We start from the raw sequence: 22,706 nt of genomic DNA, 5'->3' as shown, positions 1-22,706 counted from the left end.
GAGTGGCTCTGGGGAGGGAGGCCCAGGTGCAGACACTTATTTTTAATTTTCTCAAAATAAAGCTGAAAGGGTTCCTGTTGCCTGTTCAGCAGCCAAGCTAAGGGCTTTTTCCTTTCCTGAGGAAGGTGAGAGTTCTGTTCCTACCAATCCAGATCCAAGTCCCAAGAAAATCGTGAATGAAACAATATAACTTCTATACTATATAACCACAGCATTTCCCATTTACAAATCACAAATGAGATGATTCATGTTATAGAAACGTGTTCCAGCAGAACACAAATATCAACTATGGCCAAGCGTTAGCTACTATTTTGCATTTATTATGTTATTTATATAATTCACAACAACTACATTTAACAGAAGAGGATACTGAAGCTCAGAGAGGCAATGTGATTTGCTCAACTTTACCCAGCCACTCTTTTGTAGACTTTGAGTGAGAACACAGGTTTGTTAATTTCAAATCCCATGTTCTTAATCATTATACTATACTTCCCAGATTACTTCTCCATATCTGCATTTTTCATTTGGGAAAACTTGGGTCCCTATCCCATCAGAGTTGTTGAGCAAGCCATATTTGGCTTTGGTTTTCTCCTTGGCCGTCATCCCAAAACCTTCTGTCTTTAAGTATCTCAATCACCTGGATCCCTGCGCCCGCCTTCTTTGACTCATTTCCCTCCTGTTTACTGACTGCTTAGGACACGGCTTTCATCTTGAATCCATGCTCCAAGCCCTAAGGGTTTTACCTCTCCCATACCTCCTGCCCTCCATGCTAAGAATAGCAAGCTAGAAGAGTGTTTGCAGTGGTATCATCTAGGTGAAAGCCTCCTCTAAACGATGAAGTTCTTATTTGAACATAAGAAATTATGCTATATTGGAGCTTCCCAGGATCTGTCTTCAAGCAAAAATTTGTGATTCTTAAAGGTAATTCTCTCATTGTCTGTTAGAGGACTGACTCCGTGAAGATTTTATGTCAGATGGGAACAAGAGATGGTGAATAGTAAGGGGGTGATAGTTTTGGATTGTATCAATTAGTCCATGATTTCTGTACATAAGATTCACCCTAATATGTTATATACACATCCTATAAGCTTTTAAACATTTCCTTTGTAGATGAATTCATGTCCTTTGTAGTGACATGGATGAAGCTGGAAACCATCATTCTGAGCAAACTATTGCAAGGACAGAAAACCAAACTCCACATATTGTTACTCATAGGTGGGAATTGAACAATGAGAATACTTGGACACAGGGTGGGGAACATCACACAGTGGGGACTGTCGTGGGGTGGGGGATGGGGGAAGGATAGCATTAGGAGAAATAACTAATGTAAATCACGAGTTAAGGGGTGCAGCACACCAACATGGCACATGTATACATATGTAACAAACCTGCACATTGCACACATGCATCCTAGAACTTAAAGCATAATAAAAAAAAAAATTCCCTTTTAAAGCAAACACCAATTATAATCCAGTCATGTGTATATTAACAAGATACTTAGATATAAATAAAGTTTAGATGCAGAAGAAAGAAAATATATCAGTAACCTTTCAAGCAGTTGAACCGTTTTCACGGCACATTTCTTGAAGGACATCATGCACATGAATTGCCTTATAAATCAGCCCAGTTCTGATGGCAATTGAAAACTTGAACAATATTATTTATTCAAGATAAAGTTCAGGATTTCTGATCAAATGTCATATATAAATTTCCAGTGCTAGTGTGAACATTATGCACACCGATCTGAACATTTGGACAAACCAGCTGCATCCCCACCCAATGTGCTGATGCAACTTAGATGGATCAGAAAACAATTGCCTGAAATACTTTGTGAATTTATTAAACTAGCCAGAGAGTTTCAGAAAAGCTAAATAGATATAAATATGTTTTGTTTTCTGACTCAGAATCAGATGTCTGACTCAGAACTCAAACAGCATGGGGTGGCAGTGGTCACGGTGGGATGTGCGTGGACGTGTTTGTGTGATAACTGTACTCACTGACATTTGTTCGCAGTCTATCTGGAACATCTGCTACATAGACCGTTTTGAAAATATGTGCGATCTAAATTTCCCTCTTCTTTCAAAGATTGAATTTAAAGGGCATTGTTAGAAAGATCATAAGCAAATGGTCATACGAGCAAAATCCTGATTTCTACGGGTTTTTGGGGCAGCAAAAGATACAAGTAACAAGTAAGGGATTTCATAAATCTGGACAGGTTATAAATAACTCAAGACAGAAAGGAAGTGTCCACTTTACTTTATCCAGGCAGAAAAAAATACACGTATTAACCCAGGGCAGCTTTCATGTTTGGCTTTTAAGTGTATTTGAATCTATTATGCTGTGAAGATAAACTGGGAAGACAGCAATAGCAAGTTCATAATATCAAGAACGTGTACTTTGGGATAAGTTAGAAAAGTTAGCTCTTCTAAGAAAATACTGCAAGAAAATCGTAGTGAGGAAGGGGAACAAATTCTTAGCAGTTTACAAGACTCAGATTTAATATTGATTTAATCAAAAGCCAAACTGGAGCAAAAGAATAGTCCTGGGCACAGTGTCTAAAGCAGACACACCTCAAACCAACTTTGGAATGCCTGATGATTCATGTCTCAACATGAACAGTTCTAATCACAAGGGAACCTTCTCCAGTGCCGTCTGAGCAGTAGTAAAATAATACATAGACTATGCAATTTAAAGACTGCCTTGCCAGCCTAACAGAGTGAATCACAATATTTAGAATTATTGAAAACTGGCAACTTCATAAAGGTTTAAAAATTATGACAATAACATATTGAATAACCATTGCTGTTTTGACATTTTATTTATTTATTTACTTGTAATTTTTGTAGAGACGGGGTTTTGCCACGTTGTCCAGGCTGGTCTCAAACTCCTGAGCTCAAGCAATCTGCCCACCTCGGCCTCCCAAAATGCTGGGATTACAGGGGTGAGCCATCGTGCCCGGCAAACCATTGCTATTTTAAAACTAGACTATTTCTTCAACTCCTAAATAGCTTTCTCAGATAATAGTAGAAAGGGTACAATAAATCCAAAATAAGCACAAGTCTGAAATTTTTCATCTCTAGCCTACCTTAAGCTTATATTTAATTGTTTATTTCTCAAACCAAATAACTTTCTATAAAAAGAGCATTTATACTGCTAGAACAAGAAACCGGCTGAACAAAAGCAATTGTCTGATAAATGACTAAATAAGTAAGGTTTATTTTTACCATATTACGTTTCTAGAATGAAACAATTTTATAGCTAATCTGACATGTGTAATGTGACAATTGTCTTCTCACATAAATCTCTGGTAAATGTTTATACACTTTTGGGTAATACAGAAAAATGACAAATATTCCAATTTTTAAAATGCAAAATATGTATGTAGAGAATGCATTAAAACTTTAAAATAATTTTCACACATGTTTGATATTTTGATAAACATTGAATTCATAATTATTTTGCCCAATCCCCCAAGATTACCAAAGAAAATAGACGAGCAAGGCCTTTTCTACCATATGAGAGGAAAAAACTAGCTAATAAAATCAGAGAATAATATATAACAACTCGCAAGTTCAAATATACCATGCATACCAGATTTTTCTCCCTGTTTACTTTTAGAAATTTTGACAAGTTTTATTTAATTTTAAAAGAAAAAAACAGCCACAGACAAAACCAGCTTATAATAAAAAAGCAAAAAGGGAAGTTAATGGTTAAACCCATGCATGCACCTAGCTACTCAGCAAACCTCTCTCTGAAAGCCTCACAATATTGCCTTCTCAAACCATTTCATTGTCATAAATTCAGGAATAATATCCTAGCTGTAATCTAGAAAAACATCTGGAGTCCTATGCCCCGCCCCAGGGTGAACAAAAACTGGGGCATAAATGAATATTTGCTACTCACTCTTCAGTTTCCTCGTCTTCTGCTGAAGTGCCTGGCAAGTGTTCGATAATTCAGTATTTATAGTTTGAAGTTTCCGTTGTTCCGAAATTGCTTCCTCTAATTTATGCAGTAAAGACGTAGCTTTTTCACCGGCAGAGTGAGCTTCTCGATCTCGATCCTTGCCCTGGATATGGACAGTTAGTAGTGGGTTGTAGCAGTGTGGCCAGGAAAGCAAGCAATGGAGTGCCCACTCTTGTGATGCAGGCGAAACTGAAAATGTGTTTTTCTTCTCAGGGAAGTGATAAGCCTCTCCTGAACTTCTGCAATTCTGTGTTTGCATGGGCTTGGTATGCCTGAGCTATTTCTACAGCGGTTGAAGTCCTGATATGTCAAGTTGCCTCTTTCTGCAGAGTCGCCTCTTTCATCAGCAGGCTGTTGACGCCGCCTCTCTCACAACTCCCCCTTTACTTCCTCTGCTCACTGTTAGTCGCTAGGGACTGAACTTGCAGTTCCTCTTTGCTTTCTTTTTTGTTTGTTGTTGTTGTTCCTCCTCCATTTTTATTTCATGGTTTGCAGGGCATCTAAGGAGATGTCCCCTGAATCTAATGTAGCCATGAGCCACCCTACCTGCTCCTTCGCATCCTCCAGCCATTGGCTGGCTTCTTGGAGTCTCTTCCTAAGGATGCCTTCCTGGTTGACAGCATCTTCTTGCAGTTGTTTAATGGCTTCTAGTTGTTTCTGACTGGAGTTAAAAAAAAAAAAAAAAAAAAAAAGTCCAAACCACAAGTCGTCAGTGACATTTCAACTAAGAGTCACCCTGTGAAACTGTGACAAATTCAAACTTAACACCACTTCCTTAGAGATCAGAGGAAAAAGTGAAAGTATTTACATATAAATGCTTCACAAATATAAAATCTTAAGCAAAGCGTATTGGTCGCTTAGCCTGACACCCTCACTTTACAGATAAGGACTTCCAGTTTCATCTTTTACATTGGTGTGTTCGGTTCCCACCCGTTGCATTCATAGCACTTAACATCAGTTGCCAGTTGCTCAGAAGATGGCTCTACAATGAGGTCAGGGTGACAGGTGCAATATTTACACATCACAGCTAGCTTTTACAGAAAAAGAAAGGAATGGGGTAAAGGTGGGGGGTGGGAAAAGAAAAGGAAAGAGAACTTCGTTTCATGACCTTAAACTTTCTCCTTAAGGGTTGCCAATCATAGTATAAACATGTGCCACGAGCACAGGAAGGACCGCCCCCAGGCACAGATGAAAGCTGGCGGTTGATATTTCTACTTTAGTCCTCTCTTTGCTGAAGCTCTTCTCCCCACCACCCTTCCCCACCACAAATCTCATGGTGCCATTACATTACACCTCATCTGGGTCCAATTCTATAGAACATGTAAAAATGCACTTACTCTCTGTTCGCAGATGAGATTATTTAATGTGTGTTACATGCCAGCACATCAATGATTATCTGGAAACAATTTGACTTGAATATGGACCTTAACTCAAAGTGGTGATAAATGTTGGGAGTTGCAAAACAACAAGGAAGACATTGTCAGCTGTAGGCCTTGGGCATGCCTCTCAAACGTTAACATTTAGTCAGAATGCCACTGCACACTGGCACAAATCCAGCCCTGGTTTCAAGAAGGACCACGTGAGAGGCAAGAATGTTCTCACAGAATGCTTACCATACTGGTAAACAAGTAAACAAAACCCTAAGCAAAAATAAAAACTGCCTATATCACCGCACATTCCACTGAGCATCCTTCAATAGCTTATAGTTGTCACACTCTCTCTCTCTCTTTTTTTTTTTAACTGTGGTAGGAACATTGAACAGGAGATTTACCCACTTAACAAAACTTTAAGTGTACAATACAGTGTTAATAACTACAGGCATAATGTTGTACAGCAGATCTCTAGCACATCTTCATCTTGCATAACTGAAACTTTATACCTATTGAGTAGCAATTCCTCATGTCCCCTCCCCTAGCCCCTGGCAACTGCCATTCTTCTTCTATTTCTATGAGTTTAACTGTTTTAGATACCTCAGATAACTGGGATCACGCAGTATTTGTTGTTCTGTGACTCACTTATTTTACTTGGGATAGAGTCCTCCAGATTTATCCATGTTGTCATATGTGGTAGAATTTCCTTTTTTTTTTTTTTAAGGTTGAATAATATTCCCTTGTATTTATATACCAAATTTTCTTTAATCATCCGTGGACATTCAGGTTGTTCCCAAATCTTGGCTATTGAGAATAATGCTGCAATGAACATGGGAATGCAAATAGCTCTTCCAGGTCCTGATTTTAATTATTTTGGTTAACTACCCAGAATTGGGGTCCCTAGATCAAATGGTAGTTTAATTTTTAATATTTTGAGAAAACTCTTTTTTTTTTTTTGAGATGGAGTCTTGCTCTGTCTCCAGGCTGGAGTGCAGTGGCGCAATCTCGGCTCACTGCAACCTTCACCTCCTGGGTTCAAACGATTCTCCTGCCTCAGCCTCCTAGGCAGCTGGGACTACAGGTGTGTGCCACCATGCCCAGCTAATTTTTAGTAGAGATGGGGTTTTACCATGTTGGCCAGGATGGTCTCGATCTCCTGACCTTGTGATCCGCCTGTCTCGTCCTCCCAAAGTGCTGGGATTACAGGCATGAGCCACTGCGCCTGGCCCTCCATAACATTTTCTATAGTGCCTGCACCACTTTCCATTCCCACAACTGTGCCTTAGGACTCCAGTATCTCTACGTCCTCACCAACACTTTTTTTTTTCTTTTTTTTTTTTTTTGAGACAGAGTTTTGCTCTGTCGCCCAGGCTGGAGTGCAGTGGCACAATCTTGGCTCACTGCAAGCTCCATCTGCTGAGTTCACACCATTCTCCTGCCTCAGCCTCCTGAGTAGCTGGGACTACAGGCGCCCACCAGCATGCCTGGCTAATTTTTATTTTTTGTATTTTTAGTAGAGACGGAGTTTCACCGTGTTAGCCAGGATGGTCTTGATCTCCTGACCTCGTGATCCAACTGCCTTAGCCTCCCAAAGTGCTGGGATTACAGGTGTGAGCCACCGCGCCCAACCATCTTTTAAAATAATAGCCATCCTAAGAGGTATGATACAATATCTAATTATAGTCTTAACTTGCATTTTCCTAAAGATTAGTTACGTTGAGTATCTGTTCGTACACCTGTTGGCCATTTATCATCTTCTTTTAAGAAATGTCTATTCAAGTCTTTTGCCTATTTTTAAATCTAGTTATTTGTGGGGTTTTTTTTGTTCTTGAGTCGTAGGGGTTTCTTATATTTTCTAAATATTAACCCCTTAAGTGAAAGACCTCTTCAAGGAGAATTACAAACCACTGCTTAAGGAAAGCAGAGAGGACACAAACAAATGGAAAAACATTCCATGCTCATGGATCGGAAGAATCAATATCATGAAAATAGCCATACTGCCCAAAGTAATTTATAGATTCAATGCTATTCCCATTAAACTGCCATTAGCATTCTTCACAGAATTAGAATAAACTATTTAACAATTCATATGGAATCAAAAAAAGAACCCAAATATCCGAGACAATCCTAAGAAAAATTAACAAAGCTGGAGGCATCATGATGCCTGACTTTAAACTATACTACAAGGCTACAGTAACCAAATAGCATGGTACTGGTACAAAAACAGATACATAGACCAATAGAACAGAATAGAGAACTCAGAAATAAGACTGTACACCTGCAACCATCTGATCTTTGACAAATCTGACAAAAACAAGCAATGGGAAAAGGATTCCCTATTTAATAAATGGTGCTGGGAGAACTGGCTAGCCACATGCAGAAAATTGAAACTGGTTCCCTTCCTCAGACCTTATACAAAAATTAACTCAATATAGATTAAAGACTTAAGTGTAAAACCCCAAACTATAAAAACCCTGGAAGAAAATCCAAGCAATACAGTTCAGGACATAGGCACGGGCAAAGATTTCATAATGAAAACACCAGAAGCAATAGAAATAAAAGCAAAAATTGACAAATAGGATCTAATTAAACTAAAGAGTTTCTGCACAGCAAAAGAAACTATCATTTGAGTCGACAGACAACCTAGAGAATGGGAGAACATTTTTGCAATCTATCCATTGGACAAAGGTTTAATATCCAGAGTCTGCAAGGAACTTTAACAAATTTACAAAAATAAAAATAAAAAATAAAAAACATTAAAAACCACTTTTTTAAGCCAGATGCAGTGGCTTACACCTGTAATCTCAGCGCTTTGGGAGGCTGAGGTGGGCAGATCGCTTGAGGTCAGGAGTTAGAGACCAGCCTGGCCAATGTGGTGAAAGCCTGTCTCTACTTAAAATACAAAAATTAGCTGGGCATGGTGGTGTGTGCCTGTAGTCCCAGCTACTTAGGAGGCTGAGGCAGGAGAATTGCTTGAACCTGGGAGGTGGAGGTTGCAGTGAGCTGAGATCGAGACCATGCCATTGCACTCCAGCCTGAGCAACAGAGCAAGACTCTGTCTCAAAAAAATAAAAAAATAAAAAGTGGGCAAAGGACATGAACAGACACTTCTCAAAATAAGACATTCATGCTGCCAACAAACATGAGAAAAAGCTCAACATCACTGATCATTAGAGAAATGCAAACCAAAATCACAATAAGATACCACCTCATGCCAGTCAGAATGGCAATTATTAAAAATCTCAGAAATAACAGATGCTGGCAAGGTTGCAGAGAAAAAGGAATGCTTTTATACTGTTGGTGAGGTATGAATTAGTTCATCCATTGTGGAAGACAGTGTGGTAATTCCTCAAAGATCTAGATAGAGGTAGAAATACCATTTGACCCAGCAAGCCCATTACTGAGTGTATACCCAAAGAATATAAATCATTCTATTATAAAGATACATGCATGCATATGTTCATTGCAGCACTATTCATAATAGCAAAGACATGGAATCAACCAAAATGCCCATCAGTGACAGACTGGATAAAGAAAATGTGATACATATATACCATGGAATACTACGCAGCCATAAAAAGGAACAAGGTCACATCCTTTGCAGGGACATGGATGGAACTGGAAGCTGCTACTCTCAGCAAACTAGCACAGGAACAGAAAATTAACATCACATGTTCTCACTTATAAGTGGAAGCTGAATGATGAGAACACATGGATACATGGGGGGAACAACACCCACTGGAGCCTGTCAAGTGGGTGAGGAGGGAGAGCATCAGGAAGAATAGCAAATGGATGCTGGGCTTAATACCCAGGTGATGGGTTGATCTGTGCAGCAAACCACTGTGGCACACATTTACCTATGTAACAAACCTGCACATCCTGCACATGTACCCCAGAACTTAAAAGTTAAAGGAAAAAACAAAAACAAAAAACAAAAAACAAAAATTAACCCCTTATCACTTGTATAGTTTACAAATATTTTCTCCCATTCCATAGGTTGTCTTTTCATTGCGTTGTATTCTTTGCTGTGCAGAAGTTTTTTGGACTGATGTAGTCCAACATGTCTATTTTGCTTTCATTGCCTGTGCTTTTGGTGTCATATCCAAGAAATCTTGCCAAGACCAACATTATGAAGCTTTCCCCCATGTTTTCTTCTAGGTGTTTTCAGTTCCAAGTCTTACACTTATATCTTTAATCCATTTTTAATTGATTTTTGTTTATTGTATAAGAGTCCCATTTCCTTTCATTCTTTTGCCTGTGGATGTCCAGTTATCCCAGCACCATTTGTTGAAGAGATTATCCTTTCCCTATTACATATTCTTAGTACCTATGTTGAAGATCAATTGACCATTTATGCATTGGTTTATTTCTAGACTCTCTATTCTGTTTCATTGGTCTATATGTCAGTCTTTATGCTAGTACCATACTGGTTTAATTACTGTAGCTTTGTAATATATTTTGACATCAGGAATGGTAATGTCTCCATCTTTGTTCTTTCTTCTCAAGATTGTCTTCGGCTATTCAGGGTCCCTCATGGTTCCATAAGAATTTTAGGGCCAGGCGCGGTGGCTCACGCCTGTAATCCCAGCACTCTGGGAGACTGAGGTGGGTGGATCATGAGGTCAGGAGCTGGAGACCATCCTGGTTAACATGGTGAAACCCTATCTCTACTAAAAATACAAAAAAATTAGCCGGGTGTGGTGACAGGCACCTGTAGTCCCAGCTACTGGGGTGGCTGAGGCAGGAGAATGGCGTGAACCCAGGAGGTGGAGCGTGCAGTGAGCTGAGATCATGCCACTGCACTCCAGCCTGGGCAACAGAGTGAGACTCCGTCTCAAAAAAAAAAAAAAAACAAAAACAAACAAAAAAACCCCAAAAAAACACATACAATTTTAGGATTTCTTTTCTATTTCTGTAAAAAAATTCCATCAGAATTTCTGTTAGGGATTGCATTGAATCTATAGATTGCTTTGGGTACTATGGACATTTTAACAACATTAACTCTTCCAATCTATGAACATAGGATGCCTTTTATTTGTGTCTTCTTTAATTTCTCTCATCAATATTTTGTAGTTTTTATATGTGTTTTACCTCTTTAAATTTATTCTATTCTTTTTGAAGTTATTGTAAATGAGTGTTAATTTCTTTTTCAGATATAAATAAAACTTACTATTGTATGTTGCTCATATATAAATAAAACTTACTATTGTATGTTGATTTTGTGTCATGCAACTTTACTAAATTTTATTCTAACAGGTTTTTTTGTGAAATCATCAGGGTTTTCTATAATAAGATCATGTTATCTGCAGAGATCATTTTACTTCTTCCTTTTTTATTTACATGCCATTTTTTTTTTCTTGCCTGAATGCTATGGCTAGTACTACACTGAACAGAAGTGGTGAGAGTGGGCATCCTTGCTTTGTTGCTGATCTTAGAGGAAAAACTTTGTCTTTTACCATTGAGTGATATTCACTGGGTTTTCCATATATTACTTTTATTATGTTGAGATAATTTTCTTCTATTCCTAGTTTCTTAAGAGTTTTTACACAAAATACTGTTAAATTTTTTTTTTTTTTTTTTTTTTGTGAGACGGAGTCTCGCTCTGTCGCCCAGGCTGGAGTGCAGTGGCGCGATCTTGGCTCACTGCAAGCTCCGCCTCTTGGGTTCACGCCATTCTCCTGCCTCAGCCTCCCAAGTAGCTGGGACTACAGGCGCCCACCACCGCACCCAGCTAATTTTTTTTTGTATTTTTAGTAGAGACGGGGTTTCACTGTGTTAGTCAGGATGGTCTCGATCTCCTGACCTCGTGATCCGCCCGTCTCGGTCTCCCAAAGTGCTGGGATTACAGGCGTGAGCCACCGCGCCCGGCTGTTAAATTTTATCAAATGTTTTTTCTGCACCTACAGAGATGATCACACACAATATTTATCCTCCATTCTGTTAATGTGGTATATCACAATAATCAGTTTGCATATGTTGAACCATCCTTACATCCCAAAAATAAATCCTACTTGGTCGTGGTGTATAAGCCTTTTAATGGGCTTTTTAATTTGACTTATATTTGCTTATATTTTCTTGAGGATTTTGCGTCATCAGGGATACTGGCCTGGCTTTGGTATCAAGGTAATGCTGGCCTCATGAAATGAATTTGGAAATGTACCTTCATTTTTTTTTTTTTTTTTTTGTGAAGAATTTCAGAAGGATTACCATTAATCTTCTTTAAATGTTTGGTAGAATTCACCAGTGAAGCCATCTCATACTGGGCTTTTCTTTTTGGGGAGGTGTTTAATTACTTCCAGCTGGTTGTAGATCTTTTCAGATTTTCCATTTCTTCATGATTCATAAAGAAATATGATGGGGTGTACGTTTCTGGGAATTTTTTCCATTTCTTCTAGGTTATCTAATTTGTTGGCATAAAATTGTTTATACTAATCTTTTATGATCCTTTGTATTTCTGCAGTTCTAGTTGTAATTTCTCCTCCTTCATTTCTGATTTTGAGTCCTCTTAGTTTAGCTAAAGGTTTCTGTCTTGTTTATCTTTTCAAAACTCCATCTCTTAGTTTTGCTGCTTTTTAATTGCTTTTCTATTTTAAACAACTTTTTGCTCTATTTTATTATTTCCTTTCTTCTGGGAAGGAACTTTGGGCTTAAGATGTTCTTTTTCTAGTTCATTGAAGTGTAAAAAGTTAGGTTTATCTGAAATCTATCTTCTTTTTTAATATGTGTTTATCACTATAAAATGCCCTCTTAGTACTGCTTTTTCTACATCCCAAAGATTTTGGTATGTGCTTTTGCTTTCATTTGTCTCAAGTGTAATTTTCTTTATTTCTTCATTGACCTATTTGTTGTTCAGGAATCTGTTGTTTAATTCTCACATATTTGTGAATATTCTGTTTTCCTTCTGCTATAGATTTCTATTTTGATTCCATTGTGGTAGGAAAAAGATAATTAGTATGATTTCAATAATCTTATATTTGTTAATATTTGTTTTGTGACCTAATATATGATATATCCTGAAGAATGTTCCATGTGCATTTAAGAAGGATGTATATTCTACTGCAGTTGGGCAGAATGTTCTGTGTTAGGTCCATTTACTCTCTAGTGCTACTCAAGTCTGCTATTTCCTTATTTTCTATCTAGATGTTCTATTATTGAACGTGAAATACTAAAGTCTCTTATTACTGTATTGCTGTCTATTTATTCTATTTCCCCTTTCAGTTCTGTCAGTGTTTGCTTTATATATTTAGGTTCTCTAATGTTGGGTGTGTAGATATTATATTTTCCTGGTGAGTTGATCCTTTTATTATATAATGTCCTTTGTTTCTTATGACAGTATTTGACTTAAAGTCTGTTTTGTCTGATATAGTTAGCCATACCCTCTTTTGGCTGCCATTTGCTTGGAATATCTTTTTTCATTTCTTCACCTTCAGCTTATGTATGTACTTAAATCTAAAGTGAGTCTCTTGAGCCAGCATATAGTTGAATCTAGGCTTTTTAAAATTTAATATGTTCAGCCCTCTATGTCTTTTGATTGGTAAGTTTAATCCACTTATATTTGAAGTAATTATTGATAGGGAAGGACTTACTATTGCCATTTTATTATTTTTCTGTCTTGTAGTTATTTTGTCCCTCTTTTTCTCTCTACTTGCCTTCCTTTGAGTTTTGTTGACTTCTCTGTATTGATATTCTTTGACTCCTTTCTTTGTGTGTGTATCTGCTCTATAGGTATGTTCTTTGGGGTTATCATGGAGCTTACATAAAACATCTTATAATTATAATAGCCTATTTTAAGCTAACAACCTAAATTCCATCACATATAAAAACTCTATACCATTTCTTCTCTCCTTCAAACACTTTATGTTATTGATATCATAATCTACATATTTTAGTTATGTATCATAAACATTTTTATAGTTATTTTTTACTTATAATACTTTTAACTTTTATATAATATAAGAATTAAAACTGATTTAACCACAACCATTACAGCATTACAACATTCTGTGTTTCTATTTTCTTTTTGTTAAAATTCTAACTTTGCACAGGCATTTTCTTCTGACCTTGAGCATTTTTATGGGATTCTCTGTCAGGTAAGTCCTTTATCTGTTTCATTAGGGTCAGTTTCTGGAGACTTATTTTGTCCCTTTGTTTGCAACATATCTTGCTACTTCATTATTTTCCTTGACTCTTTTTAACTGTGCATTAGAAAAAATTGCCAACTCTCAGTCTTCACATACTGGTCTCATACAGGAGAAAACCCTTAATCAATCCAGGAAGAGATTCTGGAGGCCAGGGGTGGTCTCAAACACTCACACTAATCCAAACCACTATTTTTGTTTCTAGCAGCCCCAAGGCATCTAGAGCATGCTGGGTCTCATAGTACTCTGAGACAGGTAAGACAGAAGCCAATTCTTTGGACAGCATCCAGAACAATTGAAACATTGGATACATAGTCCAATTCTTGCATCCTTTCATCCCTGGAAAGAAGCTGAGACCTAAGGCTTTTCACTGAGCTGGAAGTAGGGGCTCCAGCAAGCTCATGCATGCTAGTTCAAACTACCTTCTTCATTTTCAGTGGTATCCAGGCACCTAGAGTATGCCAGGTCCTATTAGCACTGTAAGACAAGTGAAACAGAAGCTAGTATCTTAGGCAGCCCCCAGGAAAGTTGAAATGTTGGTTGGACATGTGGTTTGATTCTTCCCCCCACCCCACCACACTAGGGAGAAGCTGAGACCTGGAGGTTTCTTTCCACTGACATGGCACTGAGCTGGGGATAGGGATTTTGATGAAGATTCCTCAAATTTTCCTACCAGTCTTGATGAAGTTGGATTCACGTTCACTCAGGATTCAGAAGCCTCTCAACTAGTTTCTGGGTTTCTCACAATAGGAATTTGTTCATGTATTGTTGTTGAATTCATGTGTTCCTGGAGAGGAGAGTCCAGAGCTTCCTATTCCACCATCTTGCTGGAATCATTCTTCTTTTTTTTTATTTTTATTTTTTTTTTATTTTAAAGACATCACTTTTATCTACTTTTCTGTCTTCTAGGAATAGTCTATGTTCTCAAGAGTGTCCATTATCTTCCAAGAGAAAGCAAAAGGACTTTAAGGACCATCATAAATCCACATTTATTAATACTCATACTTTCAATTACTTATATGTATTTTCACCAATAGAACAACATGTTTTATGAACTTTATGAATCCTAAGTCTTAGAAATAGCTTTTTAAAAATACCAGATGGGGGCCGGGTGCAGTGGCTCATGCCTGTAATCCCAGCACTTTGGGAGGCTGAGGCAGGTGGATTACGAGGTCAAGAGATCGAGACCATCCTGGCCAACATGGTGAAACCCCATCTCTACTAAAAATACAAAAAGTTAGCTGGGCATGGTGGTGTGCACCTGTAGTTCCAGCTACTCACGAGGCTGAGGCAGGAGAATCACTTGAACCCAGGAAACGGAGGTTGTAGTGAGCCAAGATTGTGCCACTGCACTCCAGCCTGGCAACACAGCGAGACTGTCTCAAGAAAAAATTAGATGGTATCGTCTGTTAAAGATATTCAACAGATGATAAACCTTTGAAGATTTTTCTCCCATAGAATTTTTTTTTTTTTTTTTTTTTTTGAGACGGAGTCTTGCTCTGTTGCCCAGGCTGGAGTGCACTGGCCGGATCTCAGCTCACTGCAAGCTCCGCCTCCCGGGTTCACGCCATTCTCCTGCCTCAGCCTCCCGAGTAGCTGGGACTACAGGCGCCCGCCACCTCGCCCGGCTAGTTTTTTGTGTTTTTTTTAGTAGAGACGGGGTTTCACCGTGTTAGCCAGGATGGTCTCGATCTCCTGACCTCGTGATCCACCCGTCTCGGCCTCCCAAAGTGCTGGGATTACAGGCTTGAGCCACCGCGCCTGACCAGAAATTTTATTATCATGTAAAGAGGTATACATTAGCTTGTGTGTGTGTTTAAATCTAACAGTTCTCTCTACCAACATGTTCTAATGATAAATCTTGATTTCTATTCCAGTCTACATCTTTCCCAGACTTTGTGGTCTAAATAGCACACCATTTACCTGGTTTTCAGATCAAAAGCCTCTAAGTCAAGGATGACTCCTCTCTTTTTCCACACATATAACTTGCCACCATGTTTGATCAGATCCACCCTCAAAAATACACTTCGAATTTAATAATTTCTTACCACTTCCGTGACTATTACTCTGACCCACACTACATCCCTCGTCTGGACTACTGCAATTGTTCTTAACTCTATAACTTTTTCATCGTGAAATATTTTATATTTCAACTCAGTATACAAACACACACACATACACACACACACATAGCTGAAACAAAAATTCAATTCGGCACTACTTATTCTTACTATATGTAATGCACTCTATTATTTTATATCTTACTTTTTAAAAAATGAGTCACAAATCAGTAAATTGATATCAGAATATCTAAATGATTATCTGTTGTTGAAAATCTCTTCTCTGGCTGGGTGCAGTGGCTCACACCTGTAATCCCAGCACTTTGGAAGGCCTACGTGGGCAGATCACTTGAGACCAGGAGTTTGAGAACAGCCTGGCCAACATAGCAAAACCCTGTTTCTACTAAAAAAAAAAAAAAAAAAAAAAATTAGCTGAGCATAGTGGCACACAGCTACTTGGGAGTCTGAGACAGGAGAATTGCTTGAACTCGGGAGGTGGAGGTTGAACCGGGAGGCAGAGGTTCCAGTAAGCTGAGATCGCGCCACTGCACTCCAGCCTGTCTTGAAAAAAAAAGAAAAGAGAAGAAAACTGTTCTCACTGGTCTCCCTGCTTTCACTTTTGCCCTCTATAAATAATTCTTCATCCAGCAGATCTTTCAAAACACAAATCACAAAAAAAAGAAGAAAAAAAATAAAAAACAAAAACAAAACACAAATCACATTTCTTCTCTGCTCCTAACCCTCTGATGGCTTCTCACCACACTCAATAAAATCCCAACTCCTAAACATGGACTGCAAAGGCTATGTGTGGCCTGGCCCCTGTCTATCCCTCTGGCCCCACATCGTACCACTGCCCAGCCCCCACCCCGCCCCAGCCATGCCGGCTTCTTGCTGCTGCTCAAAAACACCAAGCTCACTACAATCTCAGGGTCTTTGCACCAGCTCCTTCCTCTGCCTGGAACACACCCGGATGGTCACATAGCTCACTCCCTCACCCCACTCAGGTCTCCACTCAATTCATTACTCCTCAGGCAGGACTTTCCTGGCTATTCTCTCTAAAATACTCCCAGTCATTCTCTGTCTTCTTATCCCGATTTAATTTTCTTTATACCACTCCCTGACATTATACGTTTATTTGTTTGTTATTTGCATCCTTTACTAGATGTTAGTTTCATAGAGGCAGAGATTTCTGTCTTATTTCCTATAATTCCTTAGCACCTGGGTTTGGGGAAGGGGTGGTAGACTGGCGAAGAGCAGACATCCTGACGGATGTTGTACGAATCAAGATTTGCTTTCCTCGCCAAGCCTTCTGAGAGAACTTTCCTGTCCATGCCTCTCTTTGGCCCACTCACTGATTTCCATTCTCCAGCACGAGAGCCCAATTGTCCCACAGCAGAATGGGAGCCTCTCTTCCCTCAGCAAATAGCTCCTAAAAATTTACCTTTAATAAACATTTCCTACCTCATCTAAACAGAATTCTCTCTCATCCTCACAAAATACTCCATTCATTTTCTTTTCTCTTTTCTTTTCTCTCTTTTTTTTTTTTTTTTTTTTTTTACGAGGCAGTGTCTTGCTCTGTCTCCCAGGCTGCTAGAGTGCACTGGCACAATTATAGCTCACTGTAGCCTCAAACTCCTGGGTTCAAGCAATCCTTCTACCTCAACCTCCCAAGTAGCTGAGACTACAGGCATGCATCACCATGCCCAGCTCATTAAAAAGATTTTTTTTGTAAAGACAGGGTCTCGCTATGTTGCCCAGGCTGTTCTGAACTCCCAGGCTCAAGCCATCCTCCTGTCTTGGCTTCCGAAAGTGCTGGGATTACAGGTGTGAGCCAGGGCACCCAGCTATTTACTTATTCATAGCTGAAATCCACAGTCAAATTATTTTGTGTGTAGCCTTTATGTGGCTTTGTGAGTTTTAACTTGTGTCCAGAGGCCAGAGGTTATAACCATCTTATGCTGATAAGGAGTATTTTGCCCAATGCTAGGTTCCCAGAATATTTTTAAAGAATCTTGTATCAGATTTAACAAGTTGATGGTGGGAGATAAGCCATTGAAAGGACACAGGTTTTGGAGTCAGACAGAACTAGGTCTGAATCTCAGCTATCACTTAATCCCAGCTGGGTGACCTTGGGCAAATTATGGAACCTCTCTGGAGATAAATAGATGTCAAATTCTTAGCACTACATCTGACACCGTAGCCTCTAGACAAATGACAACTACTGTTATTTAACCAGGCTGCTTGTATGTCTAAGTAGGACAATACAAAACATTCACTCATTTTGAGATGACATTAGTGAAGACCTCTCTCCAAATAGTTCTTTGTTGCTAAATAGAAGAATGTTGATGCTGCCTTTTGTGGAGATGGTATCTGCGTAAGGAAGCTGCGTGTCCACTTAGCCCACATCTTTTACCACTATGGGGAAGTGTGGGTTCTCTGCTTCTTAGGGAAAGCAGAAGGCCATTTTCTTGAGAGTTCCTCTGGTATTCTCTCTCTCTGGTATCTAGTTTCCTTATATTTGGGGGGGATAAAATAGTTTCTCCTGGCTATTTTCTTCAAGCTTTCCTCAGTCTCTAACTACATTTTAAAATTTTGTTCAAGTGCAATATATACCTATGTTCATTTGCTCATTTACTCCAAAAGTATTTCTTAAGTGAGCGCCAAGTATGGTCCTAGCAGCTCTATAAATGGTGGTTAACAAAAGATATAATTGCTGTGCTTATTGTTTCCAGGGCGTAAAAATTTCAAGAATTTCACCATTATCATAAGAATTGAGGGTACAGAAAGGATAAGAAGGTAAGTTATTTTATATTTGTTATCATCTATTCCCTATGACTTCATTTAACTGACATTTAGTTGCCCAGTGCCCAACATGATACACTGAGGTCAAACATAAAACCCAATGGGGAGGAGCCAACAGACTGGCTTCAAGTTCCAGAGCTTCCATTAATAAGTCTCAGGCCTTTACTTCACTTTATCTCCCCATGCCTTAGTCCTCTGTAAAATTATGAGATTACTAGAGGATCTCTAAGGCTTCTTCTGGTAAAAGACTATATTTCATAATTACAAATTTCTTCTCCAGGGAAAAAATAACTCATTATACTGGTTTCTACAGAATTTTTTTTTTTGAGATGGAGTCTCACTCTGTTACTCAGGTTGGAGTGCAGTGGTACGATCTCAGCTCACTGCAACCTCTGCCTCCCAGGCTCAAGCAATTCTCCTGCCTCAACCTCCCAAGTAGCTGGGATTACAGGCATGCACCACCACACCAGGCTAATTTTTGTATTATTAGTAGAGATGAGGTTTCACCATGTTGGCCAGGCTGCTCTTGAACTCCTGACCTCAGATGATTTGCCTGCGTTGGCCTCCCAAAGTGCTGGGATTACAGGTGTGACCCACTGCGCCTGGCCGGTTTCCACAGATTTTATAGTTTGTCATTTGCAATTTTGAACATGTAAGTCAATTTCATACTGTTTTACAATTCAGAATTGTCAAACAGGATGTCTTCTCTGAAAAAAGTCTCATCTGAAATCAATGTATACAACTTGAAGAAAGTAAACTGAAGTGGCATGATCATAAACATGCCATGTATACAAAGCATGGATTTCTCATACATAAATGATCATCACCTGGCAAGAAATTCTTTTCTGAAATAAACATATTCCTGCCTGAATCTCTTCAAAATCTCTATTAATTTGGCAAATTCTTGATCAAGAGACTCCTTGTGATTTCCCAAGATGTTCAGCATTAATATGCAAAGATCTAGCTTCTCTTCCATGATATTGTTGAATTCCTACAAGAAAAGTCACAAAACAAACCCCAGTACTCCAATGTTAAACACAGACAAATGACAGAGGCAATCTAAAAAGCTGTGGACATTCCATCTCAATGGCATCATTGTACATCAATGAATACCAATTCTCAATTGTATGTCAATTAATACCAATTCCCAATTGCCCAGAGATTGACTACCCTATTGGTTATGTCAGTGTAACATGTATGTATAAAGTGCTTATTGTGTCCCTAAAACTGAGCTTCGCTTTCTTTTTCTTAAATTAGTCCCTGACAACTTCAGCAGTCATCACAATTTGCTTTAGAACAGGATGGGACAAGATAATGCAATAATATCAGTATTTATTGATTATCATATTCACATGTTATCTTAAAAAAGTTAGTCTGACTGTAATCCCAGCACTTTGGGAGGCTGAGGTGGGTGGATCACCTGAAGTCAGGAGTTTGAGATCAGTCTGGCCAACATGGTGAAACCCCATCTCTACTAAAAACACAAAAATTAGCCGGGCGTGGTGGCGCATGCATGTAATCTCAGCTACCTGGGAGTCTGAGGCAGGAGAATTGCTTGAACCCAGGAGGCGGAGGTTGCAGTGAGCCAATATCACGCCATTGCACTCTAGCTTGGGCAACAGTGAGATTCCATCTCAAAAAAAAAAAAATTAGATTGGCAAGAGTGTTGAAATAATATTCCAGAGTTTACTTTTTTCTTTAGCTTAACTTAAGCAGTTGATGGATGCAAGAAAGTGGCTGGCAGTCAAGAAATAGAGGTAAATATGTGATGGACAGATGAAGGGGGGATACCTTCTCATGTGCTTCCTTTCTAATAAAGCTGGGAATAGCTACCTAAGAAGTTGCTGCTTTTCCAATGTTCTGCAAGTTCCTGAGTTAATAAAACCATCAAAGTCTCAGGAATAAGATTCTTTTACACAATCATCATTCTTTCAAAGTTAGGCAATTTTAATAGGCTAAGGAAAAATCTAAATTTAGACTAGCGAATTCTTACAAGGAGATAAATGCATTTTTTTCATTAAATCATCGTATTTATTATTTGTCTCTCCATTGCATCTCACATGTCTGCACACTCACTCTCTCTCACATTCTTTCCTTACCCTCACACTCGTACACACCCCTGGATACACACTCTACACTCATGATCAGACTAAGATAGCAGAAGACTACAATAAAGTCTTAGAAATGGTACTGTATACACTATTACCTGGCTTAACAAAGTAGAAGAAAAACCAGGAAAATCACAAAATATAGAACACTTACAGTAAGCTGCTCCTCCCACTTTTCTTTCACAGTTATTTCTGGATTATTTACCCACCATCGACAGCTTTCAGTGAGGGTTGCAATTTTAGAAATTTCTTCGTGCTGTAAAAAGAGTTCCACATCTTCAACTAGGAATTTAGATGAAAGACATATGCTATTATATAATCAGAATCCATTGAGACCAAAGTTCTACTCTATAGGTAACTCAGGAAAATACCAGAGTACGTTCCTTTGCATCTAATGCCCCCAGTGACTTTCTTTTATTCCAGGATGTTGCCATGTGTATATGCTATATTGTCAGGTGCTCTATACATGTTGAATGTATACAGAGATAATCATTTTCCAGAACAAAACCTATCTTTTTAAATAGAAGAAAACAACCATTTTCACTTATTTTTACCATTTTAAAATGTACCAAAATGTACCAAACTAAATGCTACCTACTATATGCTAGGCACTGTGGAAGGGACTGGCAATACCAGCATGAAAATGTTGTTCCCTGATTTCTCCAATCATCCAGAGTTTCCAGTGAAAAATCAAAATGGAGAAAGAAATACCAGCCATTAACCAAAGAAAATTGAAAGAAGGAAACTGTTCAATAGATACCATGTCTTCAGCCCTTTGATTCTAAAGATTAGCCCACAGGAAAAAATAGCCTCAAGCAATCCATATCTAATGGTCAATCTGTTAGCCCTGATTGACCCAGAACTAACAGGCCAGCTTCAGAAAGGTTTGAGAAAAACCTTCACTTTTCAGAGTGTATTAATTTGGGTCTCCAGCAGCACACAGATGCATTTGGACTCAGCAAACAGGTTGCAGGTCAGTTATCTGCAGATATTCCCAGCCAAAGCGGAACACCACAATACAGGTATATTACACGATACCAGCTTCTGAAGAGTGGCTGTGAATTCCACTCCTTTTTGCTCAGGCTCTCTTAGTAACAGCAGCATTTCTTGATCCATCATGGCGTCCAGAGATGACAAGTTGATTGTATTGCGCTGCCTTTCAGTGTCAGTGTTCTGAAACAATGATCGAAATGCCCACAATTGACATCTGAATAGAGAACATTCATTATTTTTTACTTAACAAAAATGATGCTCATGAGTTAATGTCATTATCATTTGGTTCTAAATAGTCTTGTGGAATTCTCCTACATCCTAAAAATACTGTTGACATTTTCTCTCTAGGATGGCTTCAGCTGAACATTTATTCTGTCTTAAGGAAAACTCATTTATCAACAGATGACATTTACATGCTGATGATATAAGCTGTTATGGCTCTAATTTTAACATAAAAATAGGTAGAGAAATACCCAGTGGGGAAGAATTGGTGGAGAAGGGCTGCTCAATCAATCCCACTGAAAACAGGTTGGCTTCTTTTGTCTCCCTTCCATTCATAAAAGACGATACGATGTTTCACAAAGTACATTCCCTATACTTCTCTCAAAGTCTCTGCCTCCTATCATATTTTAAATATATGACCCAAGCCTTCTTTTCGCTGCCTGTTGAAAAGGTCACAGGACTCTTATTTCGAGATTCTAGTTAGAAGACAAACTTCACAACTCATCATCCGGTCAACCTCAGAGCCAGAACTTTGCTGGCTGATAACCCCCGCGTTTAGAACTATAGAACTTTCTGGGCTGGCATCTTGACATCATTATTATCTCAGAGGACTGAGGATAAAAACACACTGCTGTGGCAGATTTGCCACAGTTTCATTCAGTCTGGCAGTTTGGCTTGGTTTCAAAAACACAGTGAAATGATGAGTATTTGAAACAGAATGTCAGGAAAGCACAGCCCTCAGCAGAATGTCCAGGGCTGCCGGAGATGGCTTCAGATGAAGGCAGCATATGTTGTCCCTGCATCCTTGGCAGAAGCAATTCAAATAGCATTTGCCCAAAGGCATTCTTTCTCTTCTTTCAAGGTCGCATCACAGCTGTCAACAGGAGAACATTGTGACATATCCATCGTCCACAGATAGGAAGAGACCATCAAATGGTGAAAAGAAAGCGTTTTTCTAAATAAAGCATTTCTGAGCATAACAAGCACAAAACTGGAAAATACAAAGGAATGAAAATATAGCATAGTGGAGTCAGAATGTCTTTATCTCCG

The 22,706-nt window shown here is 38.8% G+C and overlaps 1 protein-coding gene and 1 long non-coding RNA gene across 32 annotated transcripts in view; one reads left to right on the top strand and one right to left on the bottom strand.

Annotated features, from left to right (window-relative positions):
- Positions 1 to 22,706, bottom strand: part of IRAG2 (inositol 1,4,5-triphosphate receptor associated 2) — a 106,569-nt gene that overhangs the window by 52,989 nt on the left and 30,874 nt on the right. For 24 of the 31 annotated variants that reach the window (XM_077953729.1, XM_077953737.1, XM_077953722.1 and 21 more), the window contains exon 1: positions 3,904 to 4,311. Coding sequence is in view for 10 of the 31 variants with exons in the window: in XM_077953722.1 (XP_077809848.1) it covers positions 3,904 to 4,222 (319 nt within the window). In the remaining 21 variants the exon portion in view is untranslated. Of the gene's footprint in view, positions 1 to 3,903; positions 4,312 to 4,509; positions 4,625 to 19,160; positions 19,325 to 20,595; positions 20,698 to 21,479; positions 21,615 to 22,706 lie in introns of those variants that run through there. The other 7 variants (XM_077953735.1, XM_077953742.1, XM_015151306.3 and 4 more) reach the window with 4 other exon arrangements.
- Positions 695 to 22,647, top strand: LOC144332811 (uncharacterized). The gene is made up of 3 exons (XR_013400940.1): positions 695 to 921; positions 18,264 to 18,327; positions 21,783 to 22,647. It is a non-coding gene; the product is annotated as an uncharacterized LOC144332811 (long non-coding RNA).

The sequence above is a fragment of the Macaca mulatta genome, chromosome 11, assembly GCF_049350105.2.
Source record: "Macaca mulatta isolate MMU2019108-1 chromosome 11, T2T-MMU8v2.0, whole genome shotgun sequence".
Classification (NCBI taxonomy): domain Eukaryota; kingdom Metazoa; phylum Chordata; class Mammalia; order Primates; family Cercopithecidae; genus Macaca; species Macaca mulatta.
Note: the sequence above shows the minus strand (reverse complement) of the source record. Positions and strands in the feature narration are given on the sequence as shown.